Genomic DNA, 25,424 nt, shown 5'->3' with positions numbered 1-25,424 from the left:
TTTAAAAATAGAGTTATCATCATTTGGATTTTCATTAAAACAAAACTATAAGGGACTACATTAGCCAAAGTATGAGGAATCTGTATGTACTAACATGCTTCCTCATTTTATAGCATTAATAAAAATAATAATAGAGAAAGCTCTATTAAAAATCTTTATTAAGGATGGTATAATTTCCTAGTGTTTTTTTTTTTTTTTCCAAAACTTTTACTACGTGGGTATATGTGCATGCAAGTCTGTGCACATGTGTTTGTGTACAGAAACACACAGACACTCAAAAATTTCAAAGTGTATGTAACATACCAATATACACACACACATCCACATTCCCGCATATAACATTTTTATAATGCAAACGGTATGCAGAAATTCTTACACATGACACTCAAATGTCACATGCTGTGCTTACTTCTTACTATTTTTCTTTCAATGTTTTATCCAGTAAATGTAACAATACTTTCATATTTGGCCAAATGTAAGTACTGAATTTTAACAATTCATGAAATAAGTGATTTAGTCATAACAGTATTTACATGAAGTAAACAATACTGCAAGTATTTTTGAACATGAGTGCAACATGGAAGTTCATGATGAAATGGAATGTATAAAATTATTCTAAAAATTTTTAATCAAAGATTAGTTAAATATTATGGCAAACAACTTGGAATTTGTAGAAAGTTTAAAAGGTAATTCACATTACAAAGACTGGAGATACTTTACTAGACAGAACTTTTAAATATGGATATGACTGGCATTTATTTTTAAGCTTACTTCTATAAGAAATAGACTTGTCTCCTGTACAGGTGATGCTTTGTCTATACCATTTATAGTAGAAAAATAAATTCTTTAGCAACCTAGAAATAAGTTTATAAAACTCTTGAAGTTTAATATTCTTTGCTAAACATGCCAATGTTAGACTGATAACTATAAATAAAAGCTATATAGACAACAGATGTAAAGTAGAACAAGTTAGGAATACTACAATTTACAGGACAGACTTTATTGTACTATCAATTCCTGTGTGCTTTGCAATAGGAATAAGGTTGGCTTCTCTTTTTTCTGTTTTGTGTTTTCTTAGAAAAGATAATTACTTGCAAGAATATAACACAATATCAAGATAATTTATAATATACATGTACTTCAAACAGCAGCCAGGTTTACGGTATCATAGTAATCTAGAATGATAATCCAAGACATAATTAGAAGTACAATACCTAGGACATAAGTGGGAAAGGCAACTTTTATTTTAGGAAAATGGAGCAAATCAAACTCTTAAGAGCCTTAATTCTCAAAATCATCTATTTACTATAATACATACAAGACGATCTTAAATCTTGTTATAAGTGAAGATTACAACAGTGACCATCATAAAGCTTTTTTTTTTTTTTTTTAAACTACACAAAACATTCTAGCAGCTGTATGAGCCAAAACTGTTTTTTCTCTGCAGACCTAAAAAGGTAAATTTTGAGCATGAAAGAAAAAAGCTGCCATGAAAAGTCTCACAAATAGTCTTTATCTATGGTCTCCCCTTTGCTACAATTTGTAACCTTCTAAGAATTTTTACCACTAACAGAATATTTAACCAAAAGATTTGTTTAAATTAAGCAGCATTGTTTTACAGCAAAATTGGTACCAACGTAAAAGGAAAATAAAAGAAAAAAGATCATTAAAAATGGTGCAAAAACAAAATCAGTCATTTGAATTTTTAGTACAACATACCACAGGAAAAAAAAATATGAATACAGGTTTATGCAATTTTATATATACACACTCCAAAGAGGTTAATTGTCAGTACCCAAAGTATTTATTGCTATGTATTAGCAATGCATTTTTGTATATCTTTAAAGGGTCACATAAAAATAGATTTAAAGAATAGATTAATTGAAGTCCTAGATTAAAACATTGTTTGGTTTAGAGAATTTTACTACAACAAAGTTCATGTTTATGTATGAAAAGTTATATAACCTTATATGAAAATGTCATGAACTATTTTCTAAACACTAAATGTATTCCCAAGCGGGAAAAATTAAAATATCTAAAATATATTAGATTAAGTTTACAAGACCATCAATGATCTTTTAAACATGCAGCTGTTTACAGAATTAACAGTTTTACAAAATGTTTAGTTCAGTAATGGAACATAAAAGAAATAAGTAGGCAACATCAAAATTTTTGTACAATATTTGAAACTCACTTTTACAACAAGCATGTCCTTGGTATTGTGCTGTAAGAAATAATAAGCAAGTTTACCCACCCTTAACAAACTCTCCACAGGTTTACTTACAAGTAAAGATGGAAGGTGAGGAATTGTAAAGTTCTCAACAGTGCATTTTTCATTCTTCCATAAGTCATCCTAAACATACCATCACATAAGTAACCAGGAGATTACAAAATAAACTATAGCTGGGCTTTAGCTGTTTACACAGAATGCTTGAATGTGAATAAAATTGCCAAAAATAGCATGTTAAATAACAAAAACAGCCATAAAGCAGGCTGTAAGCATTGAATGTTTCATAAATGTAATTTTTTTTAAATCATTAAATTTCTATAGAAAAATTTTATTCACAATATATTGTGACAAATTGTCACAGGAATGATATAGTGATTGCAATAAGGTATCATGCAGCAGCAGCTTTGTACTTTATAGCTATTTTTGCTTTTAGAAATTAAACCTCTCCAGTCATGCTTATCACATTTTTTTTTTTTTTTAAATCATCTGCAGTGTGTACAAATGAGGAACACAGTACGGGATATAACAAAAACATGTCCAATCATTTGGATGTGAATTATTTTTCATAAATATGAAGTACATTACTGTATCCTGAAACATGCACGTCTATAGCTTTTCTTTACTGTCCAATGCCAGGCTGCCTGCAATCATCTTCTATTTATATAATACCAAGAGGGTCTGCTGGTAATTGTGGCTGTATCAGCTGAGGCTGCAGTGGTGGTGGTAACTGAAGAGGTACCATTGGCTCCACCATCTGCACCGCGTTGGAAGGCGGTGGCTGACATGCCACTGTGTTAGGTGCTTCTACAATCTCTCCGTTGTAGAAAAAAAATTGACACTGTTGAATGAAGGTCTCTATTACTGACTGGTGGATCTTGGTGGTAGACAAAAATGCTCTATTTTCAAAATCCGGTCTCATCAAAGTAGGCCAGAAACAAATTGATAAGTTATCAGCAGTCATAAAGTTGATTTTATATTGCTGACTAACCCTGGAACGAGAATAACACGCATATAATTAAGAATGGTATACAACCAGCTAAAATTTAACATGTTTTCGTAACTGCCTAACCGTAAGCATTAAACAACCTCAAGATTTCTGTTACTTGTCTCCAACTACTCTTTAAAACAATAGTAGTTGTTTTCTTTAAGCAGTTATACAGAAGAAAATCTACAAACCACAACTTTTTCAGATTTTTGACAACTAACAAAAGAAAATCTGATGATCCTTTGAATCAGGAGAGAAATTCAAAAACATTCCATCAATGTTTTTGAAGTGACAACACCACCACTTTAAATTCCTCAACCAGCTACAGGACTTCACATTTTACTAAGTTAAGCCCATTAAAACATCCAGAAGAAAAACGAACGAAGCAAATTCTTCCAGCAGGACAGCAAGATATTAACTGACATTTATTATACTTAAAGAAAAAAAAAGTGACTGTATTTAATCATATGTTAAAAATAAGCACAAAAAATATATATATATATTGATTAAAAGAAGTCTCTACAGATTTTTCGTACTGGCCAGCAATAAAATCTGGCCATACTGTAAAGAACATTATCAGTGGAAATTCCACTAATATCAAGACACAGAAGTTGAAGCAGATGCTCCTGAGTCATTTTGAGAAAAACAAGTAAACTATGTAAAGTTCAGTCCTTTTTATTGTGCTCCTAACTAGTTAATATGAAAAAAGTGCAAAGAGAAGAGTTCAAACGAATCTTTAAAATAACTCTAATGCAAAAATCAAAGTTCTCTGGCAAGGGGTTTCAGCAATTTCAGAATAATAAAAAGAAAGGAACGGGATGCTTTAGTGACTGAATATTCAGGTGTTTCAATTTATACAGCAATATGGTTATTACTGTTTATTGAATCATCATCTTTGCAAGCAAAAAATAAACAAGCTTTTTCTGATCCTGATTTGTTACCATGTTACTTCTTGCCACTGTAGATGTGCAGTCAGAAGTGTCATAGATTGTGCAAAAGAAGCAGAAGGAACAAGCTCAACATCCACCTTTATCTCCCTCCCTAACTTGCAGCTTTGACCTTATTCTTCATTGCTGACTCTTCCACTGAAATAGCCTTATTTTTCTCACCGAAAAAGTAAAGCATTTTGCTCAAACTAGAGAGAGAATGCTCCTTTCAGCTTTGGCACTTTGAAACAAAAGCAAGCAATTCAAGTAAAAAGCTAGTCTTAGGCATGATTTGTAACATTATTAGTACTACTATTATTAAACATTAACAATGAATATTTATTTTCAATATAATGTAATATTATTCATGAATAATGATAAGACAATCTAACCAGTAGGACACAAAGCCAACCCCTCTCCCTCTTACCCAAAGAATATTTAAGCATTACATACTACACAGAATATCCTAAGGAGAGAGAATAAAAGTGACCTATCCTAGAATACTTGTAAGTATCATGGTACGGCTGTTCTCCTATCAAGTGAATGATGTGGATTCTTCTCAGGCAGAGGAGATATGTGAACTTGGCTTTCCCATAGCTCCCCACAGCAGTTTAATGTGTCTGTTGGGTAGAGAGCAGGTGGTGCGTTCTTCTCTTCTCTACTCATTAAAATTTTGGTATCATTTTTTTCCCCTCCAATAAGCCTTGCAAAAACCTCTGCTAAAACCATCTGCAAGGAAATAAGAGATCCCATACCCAAAGAACGTTGGGCTGCTTCTATAAACTTCATTAAACATGAATGGTATCTCGTAAAAGGTATGCTCTGTGGAATTCTATATGACCTCTGTTAAACATTAACAAAAAAAAAAATCTATGGGATCACTGCAACTTTCTAGGTTATCATTTCCTACTATAGAATTACGAATTTCACTGACACATTTAGCATTTAACCTTCATGTTTAATTGTCCAAAAATGCTAGGTTTTTTTTCCCCCCCTCAAAAGTTATTGTAATGTAAGCTCTCGAGGGCAAAAAGAATGCTATTTAAAATGTAGAACTTGTCTAAGTATTTTTCTTTTAATTGCTAGGGACTGAGATAATAAGACCTCTAAACCAAATTCACTCCTGACACAAGAAATACTTTTAATCTAGATTGAGTAACTTTCTAAGGAAAGCAAAAATCAGCTTTCTATGTAGTCAAGTTCTAATTTAATTTTCTGCTTCTGCTTGCGTTTCTGTAATTATCCCCATACAGTATTACTACATAATTTAAGAAAATTAATCTTCGCTTTATTTTTCAATGTATATGACAAAGGTCTCCAACTGTGTTTGTCATCCTTAATGTCTCCTGGTTTTTAGCAGATCCTGACAGGGATTCTTCACTTATCATCTAAACTCACTATCATAATACTATTGCAAGAAAAAATGATTTTAAAAAAAAAAAAAAAAATCAATCAGCAATCCTGGTCTTTGGAGTACCAAAGCCATCACCTACAATTAAATGCCTCCTCACAATCTACACTGCTTTTCACAATATTCTGTTTTCCAAAAATATTTTGGGTTTTAAAAATAATATCCAATTTTATCTAGCAGTAATTAGTGAGCTATACATTAGAATATGTATTAATACATCTAAGAGAAAAAGATTCCCAGCTAAGATACTCAGTTGGGAGTATGTGATTCCTACATTAAAGTAGGCAGGACAAAGGTAACTAAGCTACAGCTGTCCTGCAGAAATAGAGAGGAAAAAAGAAAAGAAAAAAAAAAACCTTTAGCAACTTGTCAGTTACAATTTCAATTTTGATGATCAGCAAGAGCAGACTACAAGAATTTGAGAGCTGGCTATAATCCATAGATTCAAAAGCTGTGAAAGCCATAGTAAGCACTAGAATTATTGCTGTCAGAAAATATTTTCATTAATTTACAAAGCATTTAGAGCACTAACTATAAGGGAGAGACTTATGTTTTAACAAGCGCATTAGTTATTCCAAATAGTGTGATTGTACACAAATACTGTCTCTCAATCTGTTTTGAATAAATTTGGTCCAAAGGATACTTGGACACTATTCCTCAGTGCAAGTAACATCCATATTCTTTTCCCTGAAAGAACTATGCTTTACTTTCAATTAAGGAAAAAAAAAAATCCCCAAAACATAAATGTAAAATCACATTTTGCTCAATAATTTCACCAAAGAGTTTTTCTTCCTGCATCAAATTTTCTATGTATAATTTCCCTCTAGATTATATGCTAGAGATAAAACGAGTGAGACTGCTAAATGAAATTTAGTAACAGTGTAAAACATTGTGATTCAGTGGTGTAGAAGAGCTATGTTTTTCACTAAAAATCATTTTCTGTTCATGAATGAATTCTGACATTTAACAAATAGCGTTTCCATTTTAATTCTATACTAGCACTAATTTACCACAAATTAATCTATTAAAAAAAGTAAGGATAAACTCTACAGAATATAGTTAAGAGAAAGGTCTGAATTTCTTTTAAGATCTTAAATATACGCAGTTGCTTGCGTTCAGGCAGTTTCCTTGCTGAACTGTATGCAAATACCTGCCACTGTAAATGAGAGGGGGAAAAAATGACAGCTTACCCCACTTAAGAAAATATTACTTTGTCTCTGGCAGCCAGAACGTAAATCAATCCTCTTTAAAAAGGAGGAAAGTCCAATATGTCACCTATGTTTGTTCTCCAGTAAGTTATGTAATGAATATATTTCATATGTTTGTAGATGTGCATTTATTATAACCTATTCAAGGGTTTGGGGATTTTTTTTAAATTATATTTAGCTCTTTTACTCAAAGTAAACCAGGTACTTGAGACTGCAATTTGATTTGTATTACACTCAGCTGTACTGTCCAAACAGGCAACCAGCTAAAGACATCTGACAATTCAGGGATTAACATTCTTCCACTAAATTCAAGTGACACGAAAATTTCTATCTCATCCATTAAGAACTATTGAAACGTTTCAGGTTACCAAATAACTGCAATCAAGTTTGAGATGTTTTGTTTTACCTCTGACACATGCAAGCACATCTGGCACAATCTACAATCTGTAACATGCAAACGTAGGGAATAACACTACCCACTGATATGATTCTATCCATTTAACTGAATTTCTATTTGGCAAGACGATCTTTCCCTGTAATATAAAATGTATAACTTGATAAAGGTTCAGAAAGCTGTAGTGGTGTTGGAAAAGAGGTGCAGCAGTATGCAAAGGTGACAGTCGCACTATGTAAATCTCATGCATTTTACTCTGGTGCCCACGTTCTAAAGCTTCTTATATATTTACAAGAGAAGATTCCCTCCAAGCTGCAAAGAAGTGCACCTAAATTTGAACTCTAACTTCTCCCTGTTGACCGAATACGCAAGTTTAAAGGCATAAGTTCAGCCCATATATTAAATGCCCGAAGTTAAATTGTTACAACTACCACAAAAAAACTTGTCTGGAACAATTAAACAACATCATATATTGGTATATATACAAAATTGTCTGATATGCATTGAAAAAACACTAACTTCTTTAAGTGGTAAGTTACTGGATAATAAAGCTTTTTCTAAACAAATTTATATTTGTTTTAGCATTAGTGATGCTAATTCTATCTGTTAAAGTTTGTTAACAGTCTGATCCAGTGGATTTCACAGAACAATCCTGTTTCAGCTAAATGACAAGCATGCGGAAGCTAGTCTTTTATTGCTTTTTAAGATCAAATATTGTACACTTGTGCACACAAAGGATCAGGTTATGAGACAGTATATATACATCTACTAATATGAGATTATTTTAGTAAATTTAGAAACAATCCTTAAAGAGTGAACCATTAAATTTCCATGCAACAGATGGGACTTTGGATGCAAATATAAGATGTTACTCCAAGCAACAATTAGTTTTTCTTAAAACAGTTCTCAGACATAAACGGCAAGAAGTAAGTTCAGAACTTCCCTTATTTTATGTATAGCTTTGTGCTATGTTTTAGCCATTCAGCACAGTTTTTGGTGCTATATTTAGATGCTGACTTAAGAAGGCCCTGCTTTGATTGGGGGAGGGGGGGGGGGGATGATCTCCAGAGGTCGATTCAAACTTATATTAATCCATGACTTTAACATCTACCTCCTCAAAAAAAAAAATCTGTGAATGTGGTGTCCATTTATCCTTTCAACATTTTTATTAGGTATAGCAGAAATTCTTACATATATGCAGTAGTGATGATACTAGATATTTATGCTTCATTAAAATCAGAGAACAGAATATAATACAGTATTTTCTTGCGAGCCCTTTCTAAGCAGCCTTCTTAACTACTAGTTTCATTTTCAACATTTATACTAACAGATGAACAATACAAAATGAAAATTTCAACTCTGATTAATTGTTCCTAATACAAATATGTTTGCAATTGTTATAATTTAAATAAAATCTTAATAGAAAAAATACAAAACCTGTTTAGATGTGTTATTATATATTTGAAGACATCATAGTTCACAGGATGGAATTTCTTCACAATTTCTTTTAACTCATGTAGTCGTTCTGTTTTATCCAGGATCTCTACAGAAGTAAGTGACATTTTATCATACATTTAGAAGGAAGTATTGAATAAAGTGTTGCTCAATCTTTTCCCTAGTATAAAGGTACATATAAAATAACCACAGAGAAATATAAAGTGAGAAAATATTTGATAAGATTCCGATCCACATTTTATTGTGTAGATTAAGTTCTCCACCATAGAGAGGGAACAATCTACCTATACATGCAAAGATTTTTCTGTATTTAAACAGAATTATCTGTCTGTGTTTAACAGCAGAAAGTCACTTTACTTGCTCACTGTAGCTGAAGGGTCACTTCCTGTTAGATTTTCCTCTGTTTGCAAAACATTGCTACTTAAAATACTTCTACGAGATTTATTCAGATTGAGCTTCTATAAAGAATTTGGGAAAAGAAGGCATTCTCATGAATTTAGAACATCTTAAAACTTATCAATTCGTCAAATAATAAAAAACATGAATGAGCCTGGTGCAGCTATTTTAAATTTACTTTTAAAGGAGGAGAGAGATTTTCACAGACCCAGGGGATATTGTTTGTGTTTCAAAGAGTAATTAAGCCACACAAAGAAGAGGACTATGAAATAAAATAGCACATTATAAAAAAAAATTACAACAAATATAGGCTACTTGTGATATGAAGTTACATACAGTGAGAAGCTGATACTGTTTCATAATTTGCAATGAAACAGATAACTCAGGATCTATCAAAATCAAAATTCTAGAACCCACATGGTTTACAGTGGAAAAAAAACAGGGAAACAGGACTCTCCTGCAACCAAGCTGTAGGCATAGATATAAAGATTGGATGAATTCATATTTTCTCAACAATATTCACATATACGAGAGCATTATAGCGCTCACTCTCAAAATCATCATCCATAATATTCCTATTACACATAATTACATATTTGATCTACCCTACTGAGAAGGAAAGCTTGTTTCAATGGAAAGACTTCAATTCTTTTTTAGGCTTGATATATTACAGTTACATAATATGTAACCATTAAAACCTTTCCCATTCATCTCTGAAAATCTGAAACCTCAACAAGTAAAACGAATTACTACAGACAACAAACGCAAATATACTACTTGTGGAAAATACCGCTAAAGCATGAAGAACTATATATTCTGCAGTTTGCACTTCCATTCCATGATGACTCCTACTGTAAAAGGAATACAAGCTCATCTCTATTTTACTAAAAGTTTGCATGACTGCATTACTAAAGAGATATCTGCTGTATGAGGGCATAAAGCGACATTAAATTTTGTAGAATACAGTGGCATATTAATGTTCTGAAATGCCATTATTATTGCTTTAAATTTCTATTTGGTATATATTGGAGCATATTTTAAGTTATTGACTGTTTTGACTGAAATTCAACCATTATGCTTTAAGAAAAATTAAACTTAACTGTAATTGTATTAAACAAGGGATCTACTTGAAGAGCATCTCAGAAATATCACAAATATGTTTTTATGGACATCCACCACAAATATACAATTTCTAATTGAATATACATTAGTCACGACATGGCCGAAGCCTTAGATGTACACTGATATTGTCACATTTTCAACAAAAAGGAAAATACTGTACATCATAGTTGTATCCTACAAAAATATGTAGTTGCTTTCCTGAAACAGGTGAAGTGTCTGAAGAATATTTGTAAGAAACAGAATTAACTGTTTCATCTTTTAAGGAGTTTGAAAAGAATTTGGAAAAAATCCAAAGACAAACATCATAATATTCCATAGACACATCTAATTTCTAAAGCTTACTTTGAATATAAGATTTCATAAATACAAAATCTTTTTTCCTATTAACAACTGAAATACAGTTTCAAGAGCTTTCATCATATGCAGAGCAAATACAGAACAGAACAAAGCAGATTTCTCCAATTAAATCATCTGGGAGACTGGGAAGTAATAAACCACAACTTAGAAAAAATTAATGCAATAAGCTTATTTTTTTCCATATTGTTGTTAAAGATATCAATAAAATGCATGTGTAAGCAATTAAAAAAAACCCTATTTCAGTGCAGCTAGTTCTTTCAACTTACAATGAATTAAAAATTGTAGTAAGTGCAATCAATACAACATAAGTAGACAAAGAAAAAATTGTTTATTACTTACTTGATGTTTCTAACAACTCTTGATGCAAAGAATAAGGAATTAATGGATCTGGCAGATCTGCAAAAAAAGCTTTAAGAGCCCCAGCCACAGCATTTACTGTGACTTCCATAGACTCTAGACTGATATTATGATCTGTAAGATAGGAAAAAACAACAGCGTAAGCAAAACCCACAAACGTCATTCTTCATAATATTTTATGAAGAATAAGAATTTACTGAAAATACCAAAAATGAAAACGTTGCCAAACTTTTGCTGAAGGAGCACATGAAAAGGTGCACCAGCAGATGAACTGCCATCTCTTTGATCCACATGAAATCAAATAGGAGAAAATTTGACAGAAAAAAAAAAAAAAGAAAAATCAGCAGAAGATTAGGAAATAAAGGTTGTTTAACTCTCCATGTGGACACTAATGATTTTCTATTTGACTTTAACTGGCTTCTTTCTGATTGATCAGTCTTGCCCAATAATAAATTTTAAATTCCATTTCCCTGATTTTTAAAAAATATCTGGTGCAGAGCACATCAGTTTGAAGAATTCATGGGATCTTGTTCACGTGGCCATATTTGAAGCCTTTTAAGTATGGACAATGAAGCATTCTAGTAATTGCACATGGCCATAAAATTTACTGCTAGATTCCCAAATATCAGAAGCTATATGTTTTGTAATTAGAGTTTTAAAAAAAACTTGAAATTTAGAATATTACATAATTTTTAAGTCAAAACAAGAAGTGGAAGCGTCACAGGCTACAGATCTTTTAAAATGTTTCAAAGTTGAATTTTTGAAAACAGCTTTACTTCTCAAAAGTCCAGTCAATCTGAAACTCTACAACATCCTGTACTAAGGTGGTTGAAAAATATCCAGCATTTTAGACTACAACAGATCTAGAATAGCATAAATACGGCATTAAAAAGTTACACATTTTCCTTATCATCTTGTAAGAATTTTACTAGGAAGAATTTTTTCATGGACTTAACTTCATGATTAATATTCAACAGTATTTTTAGAAGTTTTTTTCTTTTTGGAAGCCTAATCAAGGACATAAACTAAAGGTGAGAACAGGAGCAAAAAATAACAGATCCTCTCTTTTAAGGCATCAGAATGAACAGCATAATCTACAAATCATATTCCAGTATATTCTAGCACAATGATAATAAAGACTGTATTAGAAATTCACTGTCAAGATTTAACTGTTCATTCAGATTATTTCACTAAAACAAGTATCACATTTGGTGTTGTTGTTGTTCTTAGTTTTTTTTATACAAAAAGAAGCTGAATGGCTAGGACTGATGAACTACTAACCTAAGACGCAACATTTCAGCTAGACAACTAACAATTGCAACCTAAGAGGTAACAGAACAAAAATGCCTGTTAGGTAGGTAAGAAGTGCTAAACAAAATCAAACTGGTTCAACTAATCAAGTAGGTCTCTAACAAAACCTGTAACAGTTCAGACTGCATTTAAACCCTAGAATATTACATGAGAAATCCACAAACAACACTTAAAATCAGCTTTAACTGGCTACAAAATTCTTCCCCATCCTTTGTTTATACACTGCATCATTGGTTATAACCTGGACTACACCAATATAACATACCAGGGTATTAGCTATTCAGTGCTATAAAAGTCAGTCTGAAATGCAACTCATCTATATTGCACTATCTGATAAAAATCTATAGAGAATTAAAGCTCTGTTTTGGCTTTAAATAATAAAATATATCATTACCTTGATCAAACTGCTTCTGAATATTGTCTTGATCTGTTTTATTCCCACTAACACGGTACAGGCCTTCAGTACATAATCCTTAGCAGGGAGGAAAAAAAAAAAATCATATACAAGGGTGTCTCCTACAGAGCACGACAAAGCTAGTCAAAATTATTAGTTCAGAAATAAAAAAAATAGGACTACAAATGTAAATGCCTAAAAAGAAACATGTTAACCATTACAGAGATAGAAAAATGCACAAGACCCACGATCTACTGAGTCCACTACTCCATTCAGTGTTAGCCACAGAAAACCATGTTGTAGGACGTCAAAAACTTGACAGCAGGCATTTGTGGAATAATTCTCATGATTCTCTTCCTGATCTCTACCACACTTATTATATGCAATTAAAAAAAAAAAAAAATCATTAAATCTGACAATTCTAAGGTTTGATACTCACAAAAGTGTAAATTAAAAAAAATCTTTACAATTTGGGCCTGGCAACTTCTTATGGTAAACAATAACACACTAATAAAACTGCAAAAAACCAACTATTTTGAATTCATTCTTAATTTTTTACTTATTAACTTCATGGAGTAACACATTTCTATACAACAAGACAAAGACAGTCTACTTTCCCTTTTATTTTTTATTTTTTAAATAAACTTTGTATCCACTTTTCCTCACTTTTCTGAAGTATTATCACATCATTTTCATGTCTTTCTTCACAGGGTGGGAGGAGGAAGCCTCAGGAAACAGAGGTTCTCCAGGGTTTTCATCATACCCTTATTTTACTGTGTGTTCTGTAGCCATCATAATTGCAACTTGCATTCTAGATAAATGACGGTACATCATACTTTATACACACACACACACTCTCCACTCCATTGTTTATGCATCCTATCGTCTTGCTACCTTCTTTGTCCCACAGTTGAGTGAACGGAAGTGTCCATTCTGCTAATCACACTGTTACTCAAGATCTTTTTCTTCATTAATCCCAGAGCCCATTAGGGAATACAAGCAGTTTATAGATCCATAGTTCTCCAAGACACCTTTAGAAGTGCAAAATTAGCTATATGCTAAGTCTCTGTAGCAGCATATTTTTTATTAAAAAAAAAAAAAAATCAAGTTTTAGCGCTCCATGAAATTTCACATACTAGTAACTGAATGCCTCTTAGATATCAGGTCTAGTTTTGGTGACAAGAGAGAAAGAAACACTAGGAATCCTGTTAACATGCTCAAAGATATGGAAGAAAGCACAGAAAACACTTAACTACTTCATGCTGCTGCGAAAGTTACACCAATTAATTTGCTGGCTATCAGCTCTTCCAATTTAATTTTTCTATTTTAATGCCTCCGCAATTCACATTTCTCTGTACTGGCTCCATCAAGGCTACCTTAGTAAATTTGAATATTTTGCATTATAAATAAAAAACAGAACACTTTTTCACCTTTTATTTAGCTTTCCAAATCTATAGCCAAGAGTATTCTTGTGTAAGTACATATCTAAACTGTTCTTTCAAAAAATCTGAGCACTACTCACTGATACTACCAAAAAACACTAGAAAGTACAGTGTGGTGGAACAGGGCAAAAAATGGGTTTCAATGATAGCGAAATCGCTTCCCTTATAGCGAGTAACAACTTTTCACAAACAAGGCTCCACTACAATAGCCAAGATGACCACTCCCACATTTACTTTTGTGAACTGTACGATCTAGAGCGCTCCATAACTTTATTCCACAGATCAACCTAGTGTACCTCTTCTTAACCCCTATGCTACCTACACTACACAAGACTAAAAAAACCTCTACTGACTGGTCCAGAATGGTAATTCCTATACACACAGGTTAATTACAGTGCATGGAATCCAAACTCTTTTCAAGTACGAAAACTCTAGTAATAAATTCATTTACATAGAATACATTTGAAACCCTACACACTCTAAATCTGTGCATATGAACGTAGGAATTTAAAGATTCGATGTTCAAAAAGCAAACCAAAAAACAAGTGTTTTACTGCTTCCTGTAATGAAATAATTTATAGAATATTGAAATGTTAATTAAAAAAACCACTGAGCACTGTAACAAAGTAGTAGTTTTAGAAAGACTCCCCAAAACCAGGAAGCTCTCATCTAAAGCTGAATTAACAGCTCTATAATTTACATTAACCAACTATTAAACAAGCTCTCAACCATTTTGTGAAGTGTTACTTTTGATCTTGTATTTCACGGCATGTTCACTTTAACAAAAGAATAAAACACTTCAATTAATATGACATGACAAACAGCAATTCACTTTGTCTGTATCTGTACAAGGTAGGTGCATTCTTTATTTCATTAAGAAATGGATGACAGATCTGAAGATACTTTAATTTCATTGCTCCCCAGTATATTCGCTGTTCAGCTGCTTTGCCTGGAGGGAGGGAGGGAGGGAGGGAGAGAGGGAGGGGACGAAGAAGGGCAGCATAATCAGAAGTACCCTGTGAAAGATATTGACATCTTGGGCTTATCTTCACTGCTTAGAAATTATTTACATAATTCCCATGATGTTCCCTTTGAAGAGATACCTTAATTAGCAATACAGCTCAAGTGCACAATATGTGTTCATGAATATTTATTTCAAAACATTTGTTTATAGCTTTCAGTGATTCTCACGCACTAATATATTAGTGTGTGCGCTCCTCTCCATCCGTCAGGTAGTCAGTCTTCCATTAGGAAAAACTACTGATGCCTATTTCTCATCCACCTGATTTTGGGCAGAGTTTCCTTCTTGTTGATTAATCCCAAAGTTGCAAAACAAACTGATGTACTAAATACTGAAATTCAAGCTTATACCAATCTTGAGGTGATCACAGAATCACACAGGTAGGAAGGGATCTCAGAAAGTCATCTACTCCAACCTTCTCCTCAAATTAGTGTCAACACTAAGTTCAAAACAGGTTGCTTAGGTCTTTGTCCAGTCTGGCCTTGAAACCCTCCAAGGACAGAGAGTGCAAAGTCTCTCTTGGCAACCTAATCCAGTGCTTCAATAATTTTTTTTTTTTTTGGCCTTTCTATCCAGTTGGATGACCCATTTCAACGACCATTTTCTTCTATCACATACCTCATTAAAGAGCCTGGCTCCATCTTCTCAGTTACCCTTCATAGGTATGGGAGGGCCACAGTTAGGTGGCATTCGGCCCTTTCCTCCCCAGGCTGAACAAGCCCAGTTCCCTTTACCTTTTCTCACAGGTCATGAGCTCCAGCTCCCAATCCTACTGGTGACTACTAGACTCCCCCAAGTTTGTCAAGAACTTTCTTTAACTAGGGGGCCCACTATTTCAGATGAGATATAACAAGTGCCAAGTACAGACAAATAATCACTTCTGTTGAACTGCTGGCTACCCTTTTGTTAATACAATCCAACACACATCCTCAGCCCTTATCACTAGCAAGGTGCACTACTGACTCATGTTTAGGCCTACTCCCCACCAGAACCCCCAGTTCATCAGTGCTGCTATTCAGCCAGTCAGTCCCCTTGTACCATTGCAGGCGTTTAACCCATGCAACCCTAGTTGCCTACATATATTTTGCTAGCCATATAGCTTCATGGACACCTGAGCAAACTTAGCTGATCGTTATGATTGAAAGACGCTAATCTAACTCCCTGGTTCATAACTCACTGTTTTTGCTCTTCACTTGCTTCCTGCCCTACTCCTAGCTGTGTAGTCCCGCTCTCTGCCTTGCACTTGTTTTAACACTTAATTGATCCTTAATTCACCAGAAATAACACTAAGCAGCAGGACCCGGACATTTTTTGCTGATTTAATTTTCTAAGATAGTGAATTCCACTGATTTACGGAGAGATCCAACAAGCGCCTAACATGAAGAGTGGCAGAATAATGCAGCAGGAGAGGATCTTCCCCTTTTGGAGGTTACTGGCTGTTACACTGGTTTACCCCATCTTATGAGAAGCCGTACCCTTACAATGCCAGGTCTCAGACGCTGGGGTTAGGGGAATGGCTGCTGTTGTCACATTCTGTTTTCTCAGTACTGCCCAGAATTGACTGCTAAAGTTAGCCTCTAGTTCTCTCAAGCTCTTTGAGCAAAAGGAAAGGAGAAGAGATAATTCATCTTGAATTTCTGGATTTTGGGTCCATTATGAATATATCTTCAGCGATTTACCAACCTTTTTACCTAATGTGGCTCCAATAATTCATTCTCTCATGCAGCTACTTCTCTATTTCTACCCCCTCCTTTCTCTGAATTCTACTCTGTCCTCCTCTATGTCAAAATCTGGCCTCAGGGCAGATTCGTTGTGAATAAGGGACGTGAATCTAACTTGGATGAGAGGGAAACTCAGAGAAGGCAATAGTCTTTTACCCAAATTACGTTTGAAACTGTAACTTTAACAGTGTTAAAAAAAAGTGTATGAAACATTAAAAGCAGTAACTGTTGTACATATACCAAGTATGTAACTTCTGATTTCACCTATAGCTCTCCCCTGAGACTTTCCATCAGACATCAAAACACTTGGCACTGTCAAATCCGCTTTTCCCACTTTATTCCCTTCCTTGCCTCACATAAATTAAATAACTTATTACAAATACATATTTTTCTAATAAGTTCCTCTTCTCTAAATTATTTCATGTAAAAGGTAACAATACATTATTACTCACTGTTATTTACAAAATACTAAATCTAAAATTTGTCACTGAAGTACATGGATATCGATATCCTACCCCCAGGGGAATTCTTCTGATTTCAAAAACTCAAAAAGCCATATTAAAATATTATTGGAGCTACACATAGTCAAACACTGAATTTATGAAACAGGAAATTTGAGGTAGTCCTCATAATACTAATTTGATGCCTCCTTACTTAGTAAACAGAATGGAATAAACCATTTACACAAAATAGTTCCACAAGGGCATCCCAGTCACTTAACAATGCACAAAAAAAAATAAATAAATTAAACCAACACCCACAACATCAAAAGAGAAAAAAGAAAAACATCCCCCAAAACCAAGGAAAAAAATAAAAGGGACTACCAGTTAGCATGAGTAATTTTAACCCAAAGAATTAGTGTAGGAAAGTTAAAAATAACCAATAACAGTAGCTGTCGGATAAACCTACATGTAAACAGTACTTGAAACTAAATTGGTGATACATAAAACAGCACGAAACAGTCACTACATGACTACAACAAAGCACTCCAGCCATAAAAATATCATATTTATGGCAAGTTTAAGTATTTTAAGTGTAAAAAGTTAAATGGAATTACATTCAATAGACTTTTTTATATAGTTTTGAAATATAAAACTCAATCATACCAATAATGTTGAGACAACAAACTACTACTTTGTTGGAGTTAAACACTAAATTAGCCCTCAGAAACCTGCACTTTTGTCTCAGATCTGACCATTTTTGCGACTGGGTAGCTATCCAAGTTTCACGTAACAGTACAGAAATCTGGCACATTATCCTCCTTATTGTCTTCATGGTACTTCGTAAGAACTTCAACGCCACCAAATTTCAAGTCCTAATTCATGATATTGATACTGTTAATGAACAGCTTAGCTTCAAAAGTTTTCTTTATCTCAATTCTGTTGCCTATGTTTACATACATGAATTTGGAAAAATAAAATGTACTGAAAAGTGTTACGGTCTACACTGACTAGAATTTGAAAAAAATTAACAGCTAAGGGTTTTTCCCCCTCCCCCCTTATCATAGTTACCATTTGCTTTTTACAAGAACAGCCACTATGATTTTCTTAAAAAACAAAATAGGGCTTTAGTTTGGTTGGTAACAATGTTTCTTGGCTGAGTACATTCCCATAAATCTAGCTTGCAGAACACCAATGTAGCTGAAAAGTTTATTTCAAGTGATAAAACAAGATGACCTTGTTTTATCCCGGTGGACTGAATACAGCAAAATACGCCAAAAATAACCGCATCATCAAGACATTCTTTTGGAGGACCACAACTGAAAACAACTCATGTCAAAGAATTAGTTTAAGTAGTTCCCCTCATTAGCAAGTTACGTACAGATTTAAGAACATAACATAGGTAAAAGCATACAAACATCAGCAGCATACAAACAGCAGCTTTCATCAATAACACTGTGTCATCAATAATATAAAAATCTGTACAGTCTGTAAAAATAACAAATAAGACCACAGGATCTTTGCTAGAAGGCAGTTCTTCTGTAAGTGCTACATATAAATATTTAGTGGAAAGTTTGATAGTTCACCACTACCAAGTTACTTACCTGAGAGTTACGAAATTATTTCACCTTGATCAATGAACCTATAAGAAAGAGCTCTGACAATCACATTACTCATTCTGCTAAATTACAAGAAAGTCAAAAATGAAAATCTTGGATAAAAAAAAGCATTTTCCTAAAATCATGAACAATGTGTTACTATCTAAACAAACTTGTTTGTGATATTTAGCCAAGCCTTCCTCATTCCTTACCCAGAAGGGACAGAGTTATTAAATTTAAGGTAATAACTGCATGGTGTTACATAATTTCTTTTAATCAATATGTACCAACAAGAGAAATAGTATGCTTTGCTCCTGCTCTCTACTAGTAATATCACAACAGTACACTTTGCTGCTGAAATGGAGGCTCTAATACAGATTTACTGCTTATTTGGTGTGGATCTGCTTAAGTGTTAACCAATTCCCTCCCTCAGAGTTTCTACTTCCACTGCTATCCAAAGATGAAGGGGAGGTAAGCACTATATCATCTTTGAAAAACAGAAATTACTTGATTCATAACAAACCAAAGGAACAAAAAAACAAAACCCAACAGTTCAGAATAAACTTTTTCCTGGAAAATATCAACATAAAGAGAAACATTAAAAAAAAAAACAAACTAACTAAAAGTGCCCGGAACTGTGATCCCTTCTGTCCACTAGATTTCTGTTCAGCCTGCACAGCATCAATACGCTCCTGCAAAAATGTGTTGTTTTAGAAATGGCCAGAGAAGTTTTTCCGCTCCTGAATTTAATTTTTCCAAATTGTCCTTCTTCTATTGAGGCACACATTTTTCTATATGAAACTATTCCAAAACAGTGTGACAAGACAGAAAAACTTGATGGTATTTTCTATATGGTCTCTACTCTTTAAGGTTTATGTTGAAATAAGAATCTTCAAGGACACTTTCCAATCCTATCTTCCCACCTGAGCATCCAAAGCAAAGCAGAGAAAACCATGTTCTATACTGCATTATTTTTAACCTCAGTCACAACCTAGAAGAGAGGGTACAAAGCACTGTCTTACATAATTTCATGAGGTGGAGACGGGGAACTGTAAAAATTAAGATTAGCCCTTCAATTTGAGATTAACCATATCCTCACACAATACCTGCAGTTCAGCCACAATACACACTACAGGTGATAATACAAATGGAAATTCATCCCAAAATCTGCTTTTCCCCAATAGCTCCCCTACCTCTAGTTTCATCCAGGTTATCTCAGGACTTATTTTCAAAAAATAATAATAATAATAATAATTTGAGGGTATAGAGTACCTGACAATGATTATACATACAAAAAAACCTCTCCTTTTCTTTTTTGTTCTTTTTAATAAGCAGAAAGAAGGCTCCAAAAATCAAAATAATTTTGAAATAAGGTGAAAATTTAACTTTCTATATCAAAACAATCACCTCAGAGAACTGAGGCACACAACATGTCAGCAGCTGCATACCAGACTTGACCACAAAACAGCAACTGTTTCCTCCTAATTTGTAAAAATTTCAGGAATTAAAGAAAAACAACAACAACAACAACAACTTTAGAAGCATAACAAATCACGTTTTTGAACTCTAAGATTAGAGTCAAGCTGATACCAAACATCACTAGTATATTGCTTAGGTAAAAGCAAAATTTGGGAAATGCCTTATGCTTCAAAATGTGTTTCAAATAAGACTTTCTTACTTTTCAAATCTGAAACTTAAGCCTTTGCTTGAATTTTGTGGAGACACAAGCACCTCTTGAAGATTAAGCGAACTACAACAAATACATGGGTTAAGGACTACTTATCAAAAATGATAATTTGATGACTTATACCCTTAGTATTTAAAAATTCTGCACATGATGAAAAAAAATTAAGGCATTCAAATCTAATGCTAGCTGTATCTCCTGAGATTTCGATCTAGTCAAACCTGAGATTTGAAAATACTTTTCAATTCCACAGTCTTGAACATGACTGAGAGACAGACAAGAGGGAAAAAAAAAACAACAAAAAAATCCTATGCTCTTCATGGACCTGAATGACATGAAACTATTTTTAAAGAAAAAACTAAACAAGTCCTTTGTATAGAAATATAATAGGAATATATTCATTAGCCTCATTCAAGTGGGGTTGGAACAGACTGCAGTTCTTGATTAAAGAGTACTGAAAAGTGTTTACTAGAAAACATTTGCACCAGTACTTTCTGGTGAGTGAAAGGATCAACCTGGAAAGACAGACAGTTATTTCCTTTTTTTAGGAAGGAGAAAATACCTGATCATGTGCATGTTCAAGAAGATGTAAAGCAGCAGACAAGACAAAGGGGGAGATGTTATTCTGACAGCTCGAGTCCTGAAAAGTAGGATACTCAGCAAAGTTGCGGTAGACTGAACACTGATGTGTCTGAAGGTTCAGTTAGTAACTGATAGCAGACTGACTTGCTAAGAGACAGCTGAAATACAGAATGACTCCCTACGGCCAAGGAGCTGATACAATAGCTTTATCACAGTGGGAATGGCATCCTGGACTCCAGTCCAAAGAGAACAGATCCTGGTTTGCCTTCTTCAGATCACTCACCTTCAAAGCTGTAGGCATCGATTTTTCTATCGGACAGTCCCAAAGTCATTGCTGTCACGTTTCAGTATAGGATACGAAGGCATGCGAGTGAAACATTCCCTTGGAACACACTCCTCTCTCAAAGCCAGAGAGGTTCTACCAAAACAGAAGGCTGGAGAACAACTTCTATACAGGGTTTGAATCTTATCAGAAATCTACAGAGTATTACCACTCCTTCAATATAGTATCGATATAAAAATAAGACATACTAGAAACAAAGCTCCCACAGCCAAGAGTTGAAAAGAGCAACCAAGAACTACTTGCATAGAATCCAATGTAGGAGAAAAAAAAATGTGATATGCTTCAAGAGGAGAGGTTTTATTCCATCTTTACCAAGCGATTAAGAGAAACAGTAGGACAACTACTGCGCTATCAACAACCACACACAAAGCATGCAGAATGCACAGTAGTCGTGCAGCTTATAGGTATGGCTAGAACTAAAAGTTCTCCTGCTTTCAGTATGTGCACAGCAACATCCCACCATGAACAAACACACAAGCAATCAACAAAAAGAAAAGCAGTACATCCGAAGTCAGCACTTTTGAGAAGACTCTGACATTCTAAAAAAGTCAGCAGCTTGACCAAATATCTCATACCTCAAAGACAGGCCATTAGAGGAATATAAGTGTTAAATTTTCTGGCTAATTGAGTTATTTAACGATTTAGGAAGAAAAAAAAAAAAAAAAGAGAAGAGTAATCATGTTCCCACACTACTATAGTTCTCTTTCCCAAGAGCTGGTGAAAATAAACCTTCAAGATTAAATAATGGACTTTTTGAAAGTCTCCCACACAGTTAAAATAGGTAACATTCAAACAACAAAATTATAAATCCAGATAAAGAAAATTGTATTTTCTTAAACACGTTATCAAGAGTATTCTTACTACATTAAACATGCTCAACCTTAAGATACTACCTCTTGATTGTACAGACTCTTCAAAAACTCATTTCGTCTAGTACAACATTACTGGTGAATGCAGTAGCCATTTTTAAAGAACACCAGAATCGAGACTCACCCATAAAATTGCTTCTTTTCTTTTCCCCCTCTACATAATACAGCAAACTCAAGATATATCTACAGTGATCTATACCACTATATTACTCCTTTCCTTTCGTCTTCCTTCCCCACTTTTTCCTGGGTCAGGTGAGGAAAGGGAAAGCAAAAGGGAGGTTAAAAAAAAAAAAAACAACACAATTCTTACCTTCAGGTAAGGAAATCAATAAGAGATAAAGGTTGAAGTTAAGATATTTACTTACATCTCTGACTTCCAAAAGATCAATGCCTGAGGTCCCACCAATTTTTTTCATTGTAATAATGCAGTATATAAGTCTTTAGAAACAGCTGTTAGGCATACCACCTGTAGTACTTCCGGAATTGCTACTCTTAGAGATAGCAGTAAAACTGAATTTTAATTAAAGAAACAAACCCCTTCAGTTTTACTCCGGCTAAAACAGTGTCACCTTGCAGCCAAAGTTGTATTACAGAAATAAGAAAACATCGATAAAAAGCGATTCATTTTATGCTCAACAATATCTAATAATATGCACCCACCAAAAGAAAACACCCTGCTCTTTCTTCAGCTCCAACTATTCATCTCCACTCCCTCCCTCGCTTCAAATCTAGCAAATATGCATCTTCAGAGCAAGCAAGATCTATACAATAAGTGAAAAACACCACACAGAGGTCACATCCAAACCTCAAAACAACTCCCCACTGTCAAAAGTAGGCTTTTCTTCTGGATCAGCAAGACGAAATCTTACTCGCCTCATGGCCACAAAGTAAATAGACTGAAAGCAAGAGAGGGGTCAAACACGTGACCACTGAGAAGAAAGATGAGTAGCATATTGTGAAACTGCACCGTAATATGAAAATATATACATTAATATTTTACCAAGAAAATTACAAAATGACCAAGAAAATTATAAAATAAATGAAGTACCGTAAACCACACTATTAAAACAGACCAACTCCCCCACATACATTCACAGAGCACCTTTCATGAAAGTTTTTTCACATCTTGCAAATCATCACAGATGTAAAATTAGAATTTACACAAATTGCTTGGCATTTTTCATGTAGAAATCATTGTTTATACAATACACAGTATTTAGAGAAGAAATGTTTCTTCTTTTGCAACTCATTAAAATGCAAGTCTAGCTTTATCAACAAAAAAAGTCCGTTGACTGATTAAACGGTATGGAATCCCTATTTTCTCAACTTAGAAAAAGCAGATTTCAGAGTCTTTTAATATGTTAAATAAAATATACTGGAAATGGTGAGAAATGCAAGATCAGAATGCCACCGGGTTTAAATTCAAATGGCATTAGAAAAGAAAGTCAGTTTTCAAAATTACATTACATAAACATTAAATCCTAACTGTTTGTCAAAGGCAAATCAAACATTTGTATACATAAAGACAGAAGATAATCACACCTTAAGCTTACAGTTTACAGAACTTACTACTGTTTCAAAATGGGCTTTTCCCACAGTAAAAAATTTAACATTCTAAAAGTAGCATTCCAAAAGATAACATTCTAAAAGTACTTCAAAACACAAAATGAGTCATTACTTGTTATGTAATTGCAAAACTCTTTGCTCCAATCATTCTATCTTACCTGTATCTTCAATGAATTGCACACATTTTTCAACAAACAGAGGTATGGGTTTCTCAGGTGTAACCAGATCCTGTAGTGGCATCCCAAAGTAATTACTTTCCCAGTTTCTACGGATTGGAGGATTTAATGCCTTTGTTTTCTTTTTCTGCTAAAAGCAAATAGAGTTATTTAAGCACTAATTAAGTAATAACATAATTAACTCACATTGCAATCATTCAGTTAAAACAAACAGATCATTCATCTACTGGGCATGCAAGTTCCTCTGTGGCAAAGTAAAAATAAAATACAACACATAAGGCACAGAACCACCCAATGCAGTAGTAACTGAAACACAGTAGGGACAAAAATAAAAATATCCTACTTGTTTGGAGTTGCTATGATTAGTCTTCATATATTAATATTCAGCACTACTCAAAGAAATCTTCATGAAGCAAATTATTACCATATCTCTACAGAAATGTTTAGAATAATATTATTAATGATTTTCAACAAAGCTTCTGAGAGTCTCTTCTCTTTTATTAAAGATACTAAATAGTCTCTATATTGCAACTACCCTAGAAACACGCTGTTGCGGAACATATAGCCAACCAATCTGAAAGTAAAAATTCTATTAAGCATGAATACTTTGTTACAGGTTTAAGATTTTTGCCAAAAGGAGGTTTGCACCTAAAGCAATTCATCTTTTGGCAGCCAGTCGCGCGCGCGTGTGTGTGTGTGTGTGTGTTTTTTTTTTTTTTTTTAAATGAGTGACTTCTCATAGTTGAGCTAGTAACTCCACGTTGGACGACTGCAGGAATTATATTGAATTAGACAGCATGTCTCATCTTTGAAAGATGATGAAAATATTCAGATAGCAGTATAAAATGATCAACCAGCTGGCTATACAGCACCTGAGCTCCACAACTTCACAACAAAATCTAGCACTTCATTTTCAAGTTTATACACAGTAAAACAATTAGTTAAAAGTAGTTATGTTTTAATATAAAAGCTACTCAATCAAATTCCTAATAGTACTAAAGAGCAGAAAAACAAAAAGCATGAGAGTCAATTTAATCTCTCTCCAATATTTCATAATTCCTCATCATAACTATCTTGAGGAAAAACAGAACAGTTGTAAGACTACACCTCAATTAACAATTAAAAGAATATGCCAACACTTACCATCTTTTCCACCTTAGACTTCAATCCAATTCATACTTATTCTCTGAAAAGCATTCTAAGAAAGTCTTTAATTTCAATCTGTTTGGGCAAAAGAATGGCTTACCTTACAGATTTTTTTTAACATAAAATTGACTTAAATCAGTCCTTACAGACTACCTAGAACCTAAAGTTAAAAAGGTACATACTCATGACTGACCTGCCCACTGAGAAGGCAAAAAATAAGCTGAAGTACAACTACAGAGAGTACAAAAAGTATGACTATGGGGAAAGAGCGTAAACAACAACTTCAAGAA

At 33.8% G+C, this 25,424-nt stretch overlaps 1 protein-coding gene across 2 annotated transcripts in view; it reads right to left on the bottom strand.

Moving 5' to 3' along the window:
• Positions 1-1,222: 1,222 nt before the first annotated feature.
• Positions 1,223-25,424, bottom strand: part of ARHGAP5 (Rho GTPase activating protein 5) — a 48,013-nt gene continuing 23,811 nt past the window's right edge. Inside the window, exons 3-7 of one of the 2 annotated variants that reach the window (XM_068946421.1) lie at positions 23,971-24,118; positions 12,547-12,624; positions 10,824-10,955; positions 8,592-8,697; positions 1,223-3,219 (exon numbers count right to left, since the gene is read on the bottom strand). In XM_068946421.1, coding sequence (XP_068802522.1) covers positions 2,889-3,219; positions 8,592-8,697; positions 10,824-10,955; positions 12,547-12,624; positions 23,971-24,118 — 795 coding nt within the window. In that variant the 3' untranslated portion in view covers positions 1,223-2,888. The remainder of the gene's footprint in view (positions 3,220-8,591; positions 8,698-10,823; positions 10,956-12,546; positions 12,625-23,970; positions 24,119-25,424) is intronic. The other variant, XM_068946422.1, reaches the window with a different exon arrangement.

Source organism: Struthio camelus, chromosome 5 (assembly GCF_040807025.1).
Source record: "Struthio camelus isolate bStrCam1 chromosome 5, bStrCam1.hap1, whole genome shotgun sequence".
NCBI lineage: Eukaryota > Metazoa > Chordata > Aves > Struthioniformes > Struthionidae > Struthio > Struthio camelus.
Note: the sequence above shows the minus strand (reverse complement) of the source record. Positions and strands in the feature narration are given on the sequence as shown.